This window comes from Mytilus trossulus, chromosome 10, assembly GCF_036588685.1.
Source record: "Mytilus trossulus isolate FHL-02 chromosome 10, PNRI_Mtr1.1.1.hap1, whole genome shotgun sequence".
Taxonomy (NCBI): domain Eukaryota; kingdom Metazoa; phylum Mollusca; class Bivalvia; order Mytilida; family Mytilidae; genus Mytilus; species Mytilus trossulus.
Genome location: NC_086382.1, coordinates 41,648,897 through 41,663,700, shown reverse-complemented (window position 1 = coordinate 41,663,700; position 14,804 = coordinate 41,648,897). Strand labels below are relative to the sequence as shown.

At 30.3% G+C, this 14,804-nt stretch overlaps 1 protein-coding gene across 8 annotated transcripts in view; it reads right to left on the bottom strand.

Annotated features, from left to right (window-relative positions):
- The window catches only part of LOC134687369 (SH3 and multiple ankyrin repeat domains protein 2-like), a 94,360-nt gene that overhangs the window by 49,902 nt on the left and 29,654 nt on the right, over window positions 1-14,804 (bottom strand). For 7 of the 8 annotated variants that reach the window (XM_063547610.1, XM_063547616.1, XM_063547619.1 and 4 more), the window contains 9 exons: window positions 10,992-11,246; window positions 9,176-9,247; window positions 7,201-7,326; window positions 5,179-5,250; window positions 4,082-4,190; window positions 3,173-3,330; window positions 2,346-2,513; window positions 1,751-1,867; window positions 598-742 (listed from right to left, as the gene is read on the bottom strand). In XM_063547610.1, coding sequence (XP_063403680.1) covers window positions 598-742; window positions 1,751-1,867; window positions 2,346-2,513; window positions 3,173-3,330; window positions 4,082-4,190; window positions 5,179-5,250; window positions 7,201-7,326; window positions 9,176-9,247; window positions 10,992-11,189 — 1,165 coding nt within the window. In that variant the 5' untranslated portion in view covers window positions 11,190-11,246. The remainder of the gene's footprint in view (window positions 1-597; window positions 743-1,750; window positions 1,868-2,345; window positions 2,514-3,172; window positions 3,331-4,081; window positions 4,191-5,178; window positions 5,251-7,200; window positions 7,327-9,175; window positions 9,248-10,991; window positions 11,247-14,804) is intronic. The other variant, XM_063547615.1, reaches the window with a different exon arrangement.

The following is a 14,804-nucleotide window of genomic DNA, read 5'->3' as shown; positions in this document are numbered from 1 at the left end:
TGTCAAAAAATTTGGGTAATGAATTTTAAAGTAAAGTAGTGATTTGGTCCAGTTGAAAAAGTTTTAAAATCAGCACTTCGGAAGCTGTCAAAAGATTTTAAGACACCTTAACATAAAATTGTCCATATTTTGAGTTAGAGCCGATGAAGTTTTCTATAATTTTGATATAATTTGTCCCAAAAGAAGTACAACACACTGTAGAAAAATTATTGAAAAAGAGCAGGTGGGACTTTTTTTAATTTGCATTTATTGTCTTAAAGAAATGCATTAGGAAATAATTGTGGTATTGGAATGAGTGTTGTTAAAATGTATCAAAAACTTGCAGTCTATTGTAACTACTGTCAATTCAGAATTTATTGCGAATTACTTTAAATGCCAATAAAGTAACAGGGTGAGTTTTACAATAATAAGAACTGGCAATCATATATAAATAAGCAAATTTTTCTGAAATTGCAAATACAAATCTTGTATTTTTGTCCCTTCTTTAAAATATTGCAATCATAAATGCATGCATGCATTCATCTCTAAAAATGATTTACAGTAGTAGAAACATCAGTGTAAAATTACATTCATATACTCATGGTTTTTAAAACATACCTATATCATCTGACTTATGTTTATGGAGTATATCTGCAATGCCCTGGTTCCCAGATATAACTGCCACCTGGAAAGCTGACTGGTTCTGGTAGTTTTGTATATCTTTATTAGCACCACGGAATAAAAGAACACGAAGGCAAGATTCCTGAAATATATCAATTATATTACAAATCTATTCATTGTGTGGAGATTTTTTATTTAACAGTTAATCAAAACCCATTAGAATATAATTTAATTTGATATATAAAAGAATAGTTCCAACATTCATCAACATATTAGCTGTGTTGGATAGAAATCCACATTATGTAAAAAGTAAAATCACAAAAATACTGAGCTTAGAGGAAAATCAATTCGGAAAGTCCATAATCACATGGCAAAATCAAATAACAAAACGCATCAAAAACGAATGGAAAAGAACTGTCATATTCCTGACTTGGTACAGGCATTTTCAAATGTAGAAAATGGCGGATTAAACCTGGTTTTATAGCGCTAACCCTCTCACTTTGATGACAGTCTCATCAAATTCCGTTGAATATCAATACATCTATTTCTGATTGATAAAATCGCAATGGAAAGCATGCAACTGTTTGAAAATTATGCTGTTATATGTATGAGAAAATCTACAAAACAGCTAAAAAAAAAAATTTTTCATTTTGTTTTTGAATGTTCCTATCTCAATCAGAGTCTTATACATGTACAGGTATCATGCCTTGCATAATATCGATTTCTATCCAACACAGCTCATATTATGGCATGTTTTGTTTTCCCTTTAAGACACGTTACAGTCCATGCAAGGTCAAGTTATTTATATATTTCTATGGAGGGGTCAAGTGGTGGTGGTTGGTGTAGACTGTCCATTTTTGGGGGTACTGCTGTTCACTATATAAAAAAGAAGATGTGGTATGATTGCCAATGAGACAACAATCCACAAGAGACCAAAATGACATAGACATTAACAACTATAGGTCACTGTACGGCTTTCAACAATGAGCAAAGCCCATACCAAATAGTCAGCTATAAAAGGCCCCGATTAGACAATGTAAAACAATTCAAACGAGAAAACAAAGGCAAAAAAGATGAAAGGAATAAAAGATTTCACACTGACCATCTTGACTAATTTAATATAAGTCATATGCTTTTTCTAAAAATTTACCTGATTATTTATAGCACAAATGTGGATAGCTGTATTTCCACCTGCATTCTGAACATCCATGTCAGCACCATAAAACAAGAGATGTTCCAAATGCTGCAACAGTCCTTCTTTACATGCCTGAAATATCAATATTCATCTTAAAGTCTCATGTACGTTACTCCATTACATCTATAATATGAATGCAGGATACTTTTTATTTACAATCATGAATAGCTAAATTTCTTGAAATAGAAAGGGAAAAACCATGTCTGTGTTTCACAAAAATCGTATAACTTACCAATAGATTGGTAGTAAGTAGATCGTAATTCCTGTTGAATGTACAGTGAAACCTGTTTAAACTGAACCTCTTTTGGATTATGATTTTGTTTGTTTTTGGCTGATGTTTGGTTTAATCAGGTTCACAACACACATCATTTGATATGATGGTGCTTATGAACATGTTTGGGTTATACAGGTTTTCAGGTCACCGTTTATACAGGATTCAGTTTTGTCAGGTTTCACTGTATACTTATGAGTCTGTAAATATTTGGCTCATCTGTAATTGATATACTGAAAACTAATTTTTAATAGCTCTTTGATATTTGCAAGTACTTACATGATGAATTTCATACCACCCCTGTTCATCCTGAGAGCCTATCACTGCCCTTTCTTGCAGTAACATTTCTGTAATGGCAGGGTCTGAATTATGGGCTATACCATAGTAAAGGGGTGTCAAACATCTAGCATCCTTCATGTTAGGTGACAAACCAAGATCTAACAACACCTGAAAATTAAAACAAAAAATATGAAATTTTGCTTCATTGATAAATCAATGAAGGTCCTACAAACATCACAAAAATAAACATACATTTACACAAATGCCAGATTAAAACTAATCATTTCAGGAAATGTTGCGTTGAAATAATGCTATCATTTTTTTTAAATATTTTGTGAAACATATCACATCACAGTTTTTGCATTATTAAATTTACAAAATTTGGTAGTAAAACAAATTAGATGCTATTTAGAAGTTCTTTGAGACATAATCCAGGAAAGAATAAATGAGGTCTTTGAGTTTGAAAGCACTTTTCACCAGGACGCCCATTGATTTTTTTCTCTCATAAAATTTAGAATGCATTTACCTAAAATAGAGTGTTTTGCAGAGTTGTTTCCCTTTACATGATAAAATATTATTTTGATGAATTCATATTTAAGGACTTGAGTTTACTTTATTAAAGTATCTGACCAATCTATAATACATTTGTAAAGGGTGAATACACATTTTAATCATTAAAGAAGCCTTAATTCTACCAAAAGGATATGTAAATAAATACATTAATGTCATCAAGCCATTTCTTTAGAATTTACTTTTAGGAATATGTAAATAGTGAATGAAAAATGTTGTTTACAAAATACTATTTGCAAAGGTTAAAAGTTCAATACCTTAACAGCTGTGGGATTTTTGACCAGCACAGCTTTATGTAAGGCGGTCATTCCTTTCTTGTTCCTAAAATCAAGATGGCCTCCACCACCAACTAGTGTCAGGACTATTTCTCTACATTTACCTCCTTTTATCGAACATGCCATTGTAAGTGGTGTTTCTAAAAATAGATATATACTAGATTTATATGCAGTTTATAAGAAAAGACAATGTTTTATATTTTTGAAACATTACTATTATTCACATATACCAGATAAATATGCAGTTTGTAAGAAATGATAAGTTTTATATTTGTTTTCAGAACAATACTATGATAAACTCATCATAGATACTAGGGATAAAATGTTGCATGCAATACACACATTTTAGCTACAGCAAACTATCAATTAAACTTGAACAAAACAGTTAAAATGGCCAAATAAGATTTGAAGTTGAAGAGTTATACTCGATTATAATACTTTTTTTTCATAGCCGAAATCATTTCGTTAAATAAAACTTAAATATGTCTTTATGTGTTTATAATATACTAACAGAAATTCCTGTTAAATTTACTATGTCCTAACTACTGTAAATTCAGAAATTATTCCATGCCTTTATCATTGCGATTTCATCATTTTAGATTAAAATGCAATTAAAATTTTTGCAATATTAAGAAAAATCCGGTTTATTTTATATAAAATAAAATTATATTTCAAAATGAGAGTTTTAATTATTGCAATTATAACCCTGGCTCTTTTTCACAAAAATAAACACATTGCAATAATTTCTGAATTCACAGTATTTCCTAACTAATACATTTTAAGTAATCATTATACATTTTGTACTATGATTTATTTGGACTGATTTATGAGTAATTCTAATTTCATATTGAATGTTATGCCTGTTATTATTACTGATATCAAAAGACTTACCCCCTGTACTATGATCATGGAAGTTAGGGTCCAGCCCCTTGTTGGTCATTTTTGTTACTTTTTCTACATTTCCACTTTTTACACACTCCAGAAAACTTTTTAGATAACTCTGTAGAGATAATCAATACAATAGAATAGTTTACAATAAAATATTTATACCACATGTTTTTTGGAATAATTGCTTTAAAGCATAGGTCAACTTATACATAATAGTGGTATCTTAGAAATAAAATCTTAGAATTGTTATAGAGCTGTCTGGATATATATAACAATAATTTATTTACACCTGTCATTTAAGGTGGTACCTAATACCTGAACTAAAATTAATTTGGCTCGTTTAGTTTTCTTAAAATTTTGACAAAGTAATAACTTTGACCCTTTGACAAATATAATAAAAAATCAAAAAAATTTAACCAACTGTTTAATCAAAAAATTACACTGGTTATATAGCAGTTTGACAAACACTTATTTTGATCATTGAGAAGCTTAATATTCCCTTAAGAACACAATGTCATTAAAATGTTCTTCTGATTTCACAGAGTTATCTCCCTGTAGTGTTAGGTACCACCTTAATGTTACTGTAATTGTTGTCATTCTTTTCTTGGAAATGCAACTTTGCTAAGAATAACAGCATTTGTATAATTATGAAATAAATGGGGAATGTGTTCATGTGGATACAGATGATGCCTCCGATTGCATACAATGTTAAAAAGGGAAATAACTTAAGACAAAAATGACGCTACCCAAATTCCTATTTGATTTATGTTTAATACCCAATCTGTTACAGTGGTGGCTTAAAGCTGTAGAATTTCTGCCTTGTGTTAAAATTATGAATCATATGAGAACTGAGCATCTGACCAACAAAATAAAATTGAGATTGGAAATGGGGAATGCATCAAAGAGACAACAACCTGACCATAGAAAAAACAACAGCAGAAGGTCACCAACAGGTCTTCAATGTAACGAGAAATTCCAACACCCTGAGGCGTCATTCAGCTGGCCCGTAAACAAATATATACTAGTTCAGTGATAATGAATGCGATACTAATTTCCAAATTGTACACAAAAAACTAAAATTATTAACAATAAAAACCTACTTTGGTATGTAGCTGTTTTAACTTCCTTGGGTTTACATGCATTAGTTTGTATACTCTTTTCTTGTGCTTGAACTGAAACAAAAAAAATCGTACATGTACATATTGAAAATATTTCATCTGCAGTTTTGTATAGGCATCTAATAATAGTCTTATTAATAACCTATATTGTCTAGGGTCCAAAAGAAAGTAGAGCGTCTATGTCATCAAAATTTTATAAATTGTTGGGTGAAAAATTTTTCTACCGCAAGAATGTCAATTGTCTGTGCATTTATTAAAATTGTTATTCAAGTCTGAGGTGATAAAATCATACAAGGGTAAATCTGTACGTTCTTATTCAGGTCTGAGGTGATAAAATCATACAAGGGTAAATCTGTACGTTCTTATTCAAGTCTGAGGTGATAAAATCATACAAGGGTAAATCTGTACGTTTTTATTCAGGTCTGAGGTGATAAAATCATACAAGGGTAAATCTGTACGTTTTTATTCAGGTCTGAGGTGATAAAACCATACAAGGGTTAATCTGTACGTTCTTATTCATGAAAACATTATGTTATTGGAAAACAGATCAAACAATCTGCCATCAGAAAACCCTTCTATTCTATTCAGTTATGTGCTAGCATATTTATGAGTTAAGCTTTATTGTTATGAGTTGATAGTATGTTTTTTTTAGATGATTTACCATATCAATATAAACAATCATATGACAATGAAGTTCAGTGCCCTCTATCCCATTATGCAATTGCTTATGTTAATTCTGATGCAGCAGATGGCATTTTAAATTCATATGTTGTCCCATACTTTGGTTATAAACAACCATAAATTAACTACTTAGCAAGGTCATGGACCCAAAACTGTTATTAAGGGATTTTTTTTTCTGAATTCATAGTTTCAGTGTTTAGCATGTGCATTGATAGGAAATAAAGCAAAAGTTACAATATTTTCTCATCATAATTACATTCAGATGATCAACAAAAATATATAGATTTTATCACTGCATTTTTAATTATCTGCTTATCAAAACAACTAATCTCTCAGAGAATGTATTTCATATACAATTGGTTGAAAAAAGTGATGAAAAGTTAAATTGATGAGAAAATCAATATTTTCAGTTTTGTATAAAAATCTAGAACATAATGACTTATCTGTCTGTACTTTAACGGACAGATATTTGAGAAATTTCTATGAACTGCACAGATTTTTCTTTGATCTCTCAGCTCAAAACCTTTCTGAACTAAAATAGATTACATTGAACATAATCGTGTACTAATACTAAAGCAGCCTAAAGATGTTGGCTACTACTACTACAATACTGACAAAAAACATGTCACCAACTTATTTAGTAGTTGTACCTTAAGATTTATACTATACTATTAATCAAATTTCTGACTTTATCAGAGTTTTTTAAAATTTAGGTCAGGATTATATGTTCTGTCTTTCTTGCGAATGTCTAGCGTTTTTTTTTTTTAAGAAAAAAATAAGTTGTCTTTTCATCTTGTCCATTGTTACACTGATCATCTTTCCCATCTTCACAGAAAGATTAGTCCAATCATATTACAGGGAAGATATCTTTTACTTTGATGTGACATGCAAAGAAAACAAACAAAGCAAACCTATAAATTCTTATAGGAATAACATTAAACTGAATTTTATCAGATACGATTTGTTTTTCTAGAAATATATTCTAGTAAACAGAAAGAGATCAGCTGTTAGAGAGTGGAATGTACTTTAGCAAATGTCAGTGTACTTATAAATCATATAATGAAATGCTTTGCAGAGCACAAACTGATACGACAGAAGATGTCCAACCCTGAACAGTTGGTGCAAGTGTAAACACAATATTCAAGTTTTATACTGTCTTAATTTGGATTGTGCAATACTTCGACAACACCGACCATGACATGATTGCATTGTACGATTCCAAATTTTGTTTTGCCGTTGTTATAAAAATAGGACGACACCAAAGATAGACATATAGATAGACATGGTTCTGTATAAAAGAAATGCTTTTAGGCAGAAGTATACCTCCAGAAATCCTATTGGTCCCTGTAGTGGATATTCACTAAGAAATCTTTCTTCATCCAGAAACTTGCCAGCTCTTCCATTCATAGGAGGCATATACAGACCATAGTTAATCGAGTCTCTCAAATCCTGAAAAATAAACATTTAGGAATCAATAAAATAAAGCAAGACATTTTATCTTTGTGGTAACCAACTATTCTCATATATGTTATGAAACCCTCATGGGAAGGATTGTGCCTGATAATCATATGATGAAGACACAATCTTTCAATCAGTTTAATTGAAGTCTGGAGCTGGCATGTCAGTTAACTGCTAGTAGTCTGATGTTATTTATGTATTATTGTCATTTTGTTTATTTTCTTTGGTTATATCTTCTGTCATCAGACTCAGACTTCTCTTGAACTGAATTTTAATGTTCGTATTGTTATGCGTTTACCTTTCTGCATTGGCTAGAAGTATAGGGGGAGGATTGAGATCTCATAAACATGTTTTACTCGGGCGCATTTTTGCGCCTGTCCCAAATCAGGAGCCTCTGGCCTGTGTTAGTCTTGTACTATTTCTAATTTTAGTTTCTTGTGTACAATTTGGAGTTTAGTATGGCTTTCATAATCAATGAACTTGTATATATATTTGTTTAGGGGCCAGCTGAAGGACGTCTCCGTGTGCGTTAATTTCTTGCTGCATTGAAGACCTGTTGGTGACCTTCTGCTGTTGTCTTCTCTATGGTCAGGTTGTTGTCTCTTTGACACATTTTCATTCTCAATTTTATTGTCAATTAAAAGTAACATTTTAAAGACTTGTTTCCCTCTTGATAATCATAAACAAATCCTTGCCTCTCTCAACTTAGTTTTTTATACAATATACTTCTGTTACAAAAAAGTAGATTTAGCTGATATGTAGTTTTCAGATTATCAATCATTCATCTTTTTTTTTATAGACATATTTTTGCATGCATTTATCAATATGATTTTGAATAATGGCAAACAAGGCGAAATTAGTTATTTTTTTTTTCGGAAAAATCTTGCATGCAAATATAACTATTGTTTTTTTTTTTTGAAACCTTTTGATTGCAATTTCAAAATAATAAAAACATTACAACAATTTCTGAATAAAGTGCACTAAATCTAAAGTGCATATAAACCCCTTACTAAACAGAATGATGCTATGGAAATTGTTGCATGTCCTATATACATTTGTTTTACGAAACATTACCCAGAAATTAATTCTATTTCAATAAATATCCAGTACTAGAATACTTCAAAGATGATAAAAGAACAACATCAATTTTTACAATTTTGAGTATAACAAAAGTAAATATTGTAATTGTGAATTAGAAATATTACTTTATAGCATGTTTACAGGCAATGTTAATTTCACCCACTTTCTTCCAACGTAATATAATGTTTAAATAATAACTAATGCATTAACAACTGGTAGACAACATATTGCATCACTGCATTTGTCATAACACATTACTTATTTTTCTATATTTAGCATTAAATTTATAAAGATAGGATGACCTGCATTAAATGTTCATTATTTTCTTTTTCTTTTAATTGGAAAGTTATATAATAGTTTAAAAATTCTGAAAATATTAAATATTTGACAAGAATAGATGACATAAGCATATTTGCCCAATTTGCAAATTGAGCTAAGAAATTAAAGATTTTGAGATCACCTCCGTTTTTGGTGGGGTTCCTATTGCTCAGGCTGTATTTTTTTCCCCGATGACTTTGTCAGTTTGTTTTTGAACTACATGAGAAATTCAGTTTTAGGTCTAGTAACTTGCTGCAGTGTACTGCAAATTGCTATTAGATCTTGAAATATAATTCTATTGTTGAGTGATTGAATTATTGGGCCTAAGATAACATTACAATACATCATGTTGTTTATATAACATGGTGACTACAATATGATCAATATAAACACATAAACAAGTGCATGTATGATTCATGCAAGTGCATTTTACTTCCTGTACCTCTGGAAAGTTGGTCAGCAATCTTTGTTTGGCATGCCATACTGTTTCATCTAGCTCAAACTGTAAACATTTCTGAAAAAATATAAATAAAATATTTTATTTTTATTTCAAAACAGATGATGATGGAAGTTTTTAATGACCTTGACTGGCTATACAGCCCTTGTAAGGTAGGTTTCAGAACAGTCTCCTCCAATCTTACTTTTAAACTGCTCAATAACAATACCACCATGCCCCAGACATTTAATGCCAGATATAAAATGTCAATATAGAATGATTGACAGCTTTAATAATATGGTCATGCATTCAGACAAACTTTTTTCTGTGACATTTTTAAATTTACACATTTATTTTTACAATGTACACTTTCATGACTTTTGATTGTTGTTTTTTCATTAATTTGTATGACACAATAGAAACCAGTAATTTATTTTTAGATGATTTTGACCCCTTTAAAGGACACTATTGATTATATTTCTTCATATCTGTGAATTGATCAAGATACATTAAGGGAAATGTTGAAATGCAACAGAAAAGGACAAGGAAGGCCTAAATAAGACAAAGTTTTATTGTATAAAAAAAAAATATATTTAAAATTCATAATATGCAAATTAAGATTTTAATAGAATGACTATTTTTATGACATGTTTGTTTCAGATAAAATTAATCATCTTTTAAATAGTTTCAAAAGTCATGAATCATAATATTTTTGGATTTTCTTAAGGTTTGTTTCCTGCTGAAAAACATCAGGCAAATGACAAATATATTTATGATGAAAAGATGTACAAAAAAAAATGAAAAAAGTATAATGTCAAAAAAAAAATAACTGTTCATGCTGTTGGCCAATGTCTTCTATGCAAAAACTATCTGAATTTTAACTTAACTTAGTCAAAATTAGAATTTATATCATTAAAGTGCACAATTATGATGTCAATTTTGTATTTGACAGAATTTTTTTTTACCAATTGATTATGACAGCTATATACGGTACTGTACTTTTGTAAACATTTTTTAGGGCCGATATTGACCCTTTGTGAATGTAGCAAGTTCAAAATTAAAAAAGTGATTTGATGAAAGTATTTTCAACCAGGTTGTAATGTCCTAGCAGTACCTTGATACTTCTTATAGTTATGTATTTAGGGTCCAGTCAACTTCTGAAGATCAAAGATTTATTGTCCAATGGGTGTTTTCGGTCAAACTTTGATAATCTTACATAAAGATAAGTTGACTTTTATATAAAATATAGCATACAATAAAAAGACATAAATTTCAAGGTAATTTGGTCAGCTATCAAGACTATGCTTATGTCCCTACCAAGTTTCTTTCCAAATAATAAAAAAAAAAAAAAAAAAAAATGAGTCCATGGGACACAAATAGTGCCCCGCGTGTACATAATGTTATAAAGGGACATAACTAGAGAAATTTAAAAGTGATGTTAAACAAATTGAAATTGATCTGTGGTTTGCGGTAACTTGCATTATGTATAATTTTCATGAAATTTTGTTAATGCAAACCTAAGTTAGAGAACTAATTTCTAGACATACAGATGTACAGACGGACAAGGGTTAATCTTCAAAAATTGTTTCTTGTATCAATACAGTACTGTAGAATTATTTTTCTTAGTGGGTATTGTAAAAGTATTGTTGGTTTGTTGTGTTTTAAATTTGTGATTGTAAGATAAACGTATAAAGAATCAATAAAAAATGTGACTCTCTTTTTGAGTATTTATTTCTTGTTTGTCAGGAACCAAGAAATACACAATACAGTTATAATAAATGGAATACATTTTTCCACCACCACGCTACTTAAAAAGTACTACTACCTGAATTTTTAGTTCTGGAATAGATATCCTGATAAAAACAGTCCCTGTTTGGTTCTCGTCATTGTATCCATGTGCTGGACTACCCGATATAAAACTAACATCTCCCTCATCTAGTCCCCCATTTTGATAGTCCTGGGGTCCTCCGTTGTAATGTCTCGTGGGTGATGTGTGAAATTTACTCATTGTTACTGTCATCCCATTCTAGTTCTGTCACAAATTTATGATTTCAAATAACACCTCATTATGGCGTGACTGAAAATATAAATTTGGAAATACAAATTAATTTAAAAATTTCATTACAAACAATAAACATTGTGTTGTTGTACAAAGAATTTAAAAAGAATTTCAGTACAAGATGACATTTTTTCTGTTTGTCTGGTTTGAGACAGGAAACATCTTGTGACATAACTTGTTGAAAACAAAATAGATTGTACTAAAAATATGTCTCTTTCGATTCGATTCAAGAAAAGTGTTTCTGATAAAGACATATTTAAATATTTATATCTGATGTAATGCACAGAATGTTTTTGTTTCATAATTAATTTTAAGTAAAAATATGACGTATATGGATGGGGGTGGATGTACAATAGGAAAAACATCAGTTATTTTGCTGTTGTTCATTTAAACAGTTACTAGAAGATTTTTCATGAAAAAATATCAGCCATTGCAGAAAAATCAAGACAGGCTGTTGTTTGCGGCATGCATATGAATGAATCTATCGTATTATTGCTTTCTTTTTTCATCAACTTTATACATCTTTTTTTAGGCAGCTTCTTCTGTTTTTATTGATCTTATTATTTTTTATGGACTCAGAGCGTGATTCTGAAAATATATACCTTATTACCTAAAAAAAGAAACCAATATTGTATCCATAATGTTTAATATTTATCATTGTAAGCAAATTTTTATGAAAAACAATAACTGATTCCTAATACAGACGAAACAGGGCTTTATTACTGCTATACATCATGTAATATACGGTAATATTGTACACAATATATCATTAATTTCAGTCATAAACAAGGCTGTAAAGTCCTAATAAACACTACTTAATGCCTATCATTAAATATTAAAATATGTATAATATTTATATACACCATTAGTATATTAAGATTGAGGAGACACATATGGGACAAGAACCTGAGACATTTTAATTTGATATAAAACTTTTTTTAAATGCAGATAAAAACAAGGAAGTTCATTGTGTAAACAGTAAATTCTGAAATATTATGATTTTTGAAGAATGGACAAAAATATGAGAATACTTATTGCTATTAAAGAAAAATCTGTATACCGATATATATATTCAATATCAGAATGCGATCACCAACCAGTTCCATTATTCATGCTAATAAAAACCTCTAATTTCTGAATTTACAAGGGCCGAAACCAGTCATATTTAAAAAGGGGAGGGGGGTCCAAACCCTGGATAAAGGGAGGGTATTCCAATTAAATGTTCCCATTCAAATGTATTGATCGTCAAAAAAGGGCATTTCCATTAGTTTAAACATGTAAAACATTTCATATATTTGGGCTGTTTCCCAAAACTATTTCAGGTGGATGTAAGAAAAAAAACTTCATTGCATCAAAAAATTCTTACAAATAAATTCATATATAAATTCAGGAATCCTACGTAACAAACCAGATGTGCCAGGAAACTATAACCATATGAATTGAAAAAAGCTAAACATAATGAAACAGAAATCCCTAAAAGACCAGAACACCAACAATAGAGATCTAGAGGTTATCTTACAGAACCCCCAATATTCTAAATTTTAGGGGAAATTTCACCATGGAAATGGTTGAAATGTCTCATAACCTCAAAACAGGCCTTCAAAGCACAGCTAAATCGAAGGGTGTTCAATTATTCAGTCTTATCTAATCTATCATGGTGACCAGTTGTTATTAGTGGAGAAAGCTAGACTACTCTGAGAGAACAACCAGAAGGGAAAACATGTTATTAAGGTTTTACATGTTGGTGACCTTCTGCTTTTGTTTTTTATTTGGTCGGGTTGTTGTCTCTTTGACACATTCCCCATTTCCATTCTCAATTTTATTTACAGAATGGAATTGTAGGGTAATTTTATGCATGTACTTTATCCTAGAAAAGTCTGATATTATCAACTAAAATACTATCAACATGATTTATGGGACACTTACTGAATACAACTATAATTATAGGTATACATCTACAGATAATAAATATGACACATTGCCTTAATTAATGACCAGCAACACAAGTGTAAGAATTACTTCTAATATCAATTAATGGCAAGACAACTACAGTGCCATTTCCGAGTACATATAAGTCAATATCAAATTCTGTGAAATTATCATTTAGTTTGGAAGTTTATAATGGAACTATCATATACTGAGTCTAATGAAGCAATAGAAAGTCCACTGAAGTTAAGGCTTAAGAACAAATGAATTTTATTCACACTCTTAAATATTCATTTTGGCTTTGTTCCATTAATGGTAAAGAGAATTTTGTACTCTGCCTTAATTAAGTTGAAGCTAGTGCTTCAAACAACAGACCTGAATGCCCCCCTCTGCTGCAGTGGCGGCATCAAAATGAAATAAAACTTGTCTGTATTTAACAGTAAAATACTCCAAGGACTTGATGAATCTACTTTTTTTTTAAAACTTTTATCACTGAAAATGTTAAATTGCCATGAGTAACATACTTTCAATTGTAATTTGTCAAGTTACTGCTAATATCCCAATAGAGTTGACCCCAAGGACAAATACTTGACGAGACACTGACCTAATACAAATTAGTCAATATTTATAAAATGTTGTCAAAGGTAACACCACCTATCTCTGTATATGTTGTATAACATGTATATGTATGTAACAAGCATTCTATGATATTTTGTTCTCATTATCTAGTTGCACAAAGTGTTAAACAATCCTATAGTTTGGGGCTGTTAAGATGTTTGGTAAGTAGTCAGGCAATTGGTGCAAAGTATATCATTTTGTGTCATCAGTTCTAGCTCCTACAGTCATTAAATCCCTCAAACTTCACAGAAAGATTGCACACATACTAAAGATTATTATGGAGCTATATTTGTTTGAGAATTTGAGAACACCCCCCTTTTATAGACTGAAATTGGTAGTGGATTCATAGAAAATATAAATATAAAAGATAATGGCTTTTAATGTGTACATCTGAAAGCCAAGATCTAAATTATACAAGGGAATAACAAAGCCTTGATCCTTTTTTTATTTTTGCATTATTACTTCCTTGTACTTCTCCTATGCTGTATACATTAGTGTCATTGAAATTTCAAAAAAATATTGCTTTGTCATAAAACTGAACTCATTAGTAAATCAGTTCTGAAGTAAAATTGAAATTTCCATAGAAAAGTGTGTTCTACTAATAAAATATCCAATCACCAATCTAAAATAATGCCTAAGCAGATGAAATTTATTGATGGCTTCAGGCAAGTTAATATCAAGAAATCCAGGAGAGAATCCTTATTACTTAGCAATAAATAGACAGATTTTGTTTATTTTAAATCTTTTAAACACTTGATAAAATAAAAACAACTGTCTGACTAATAATTTTCCCCTTTGATGTTTATAATTTCCATACAATAATTTAATTTAACAGTAGAAAAAATAGTTGGTTGTTTTTCATGGTCACTGAATGATTCCTCAAAGATCACTCCAGAAAACTTAAGTTAAAAAGATCTGATAAAATACAAAAACATTTTCAGAAAATTTTAGTTTAGAGCCAGCTGAAGCATGCTTTTCTGCTCTTTGGCTGGGTTGTTGTCTCTTTGACACATTCCCCATTCCCATTCTCAA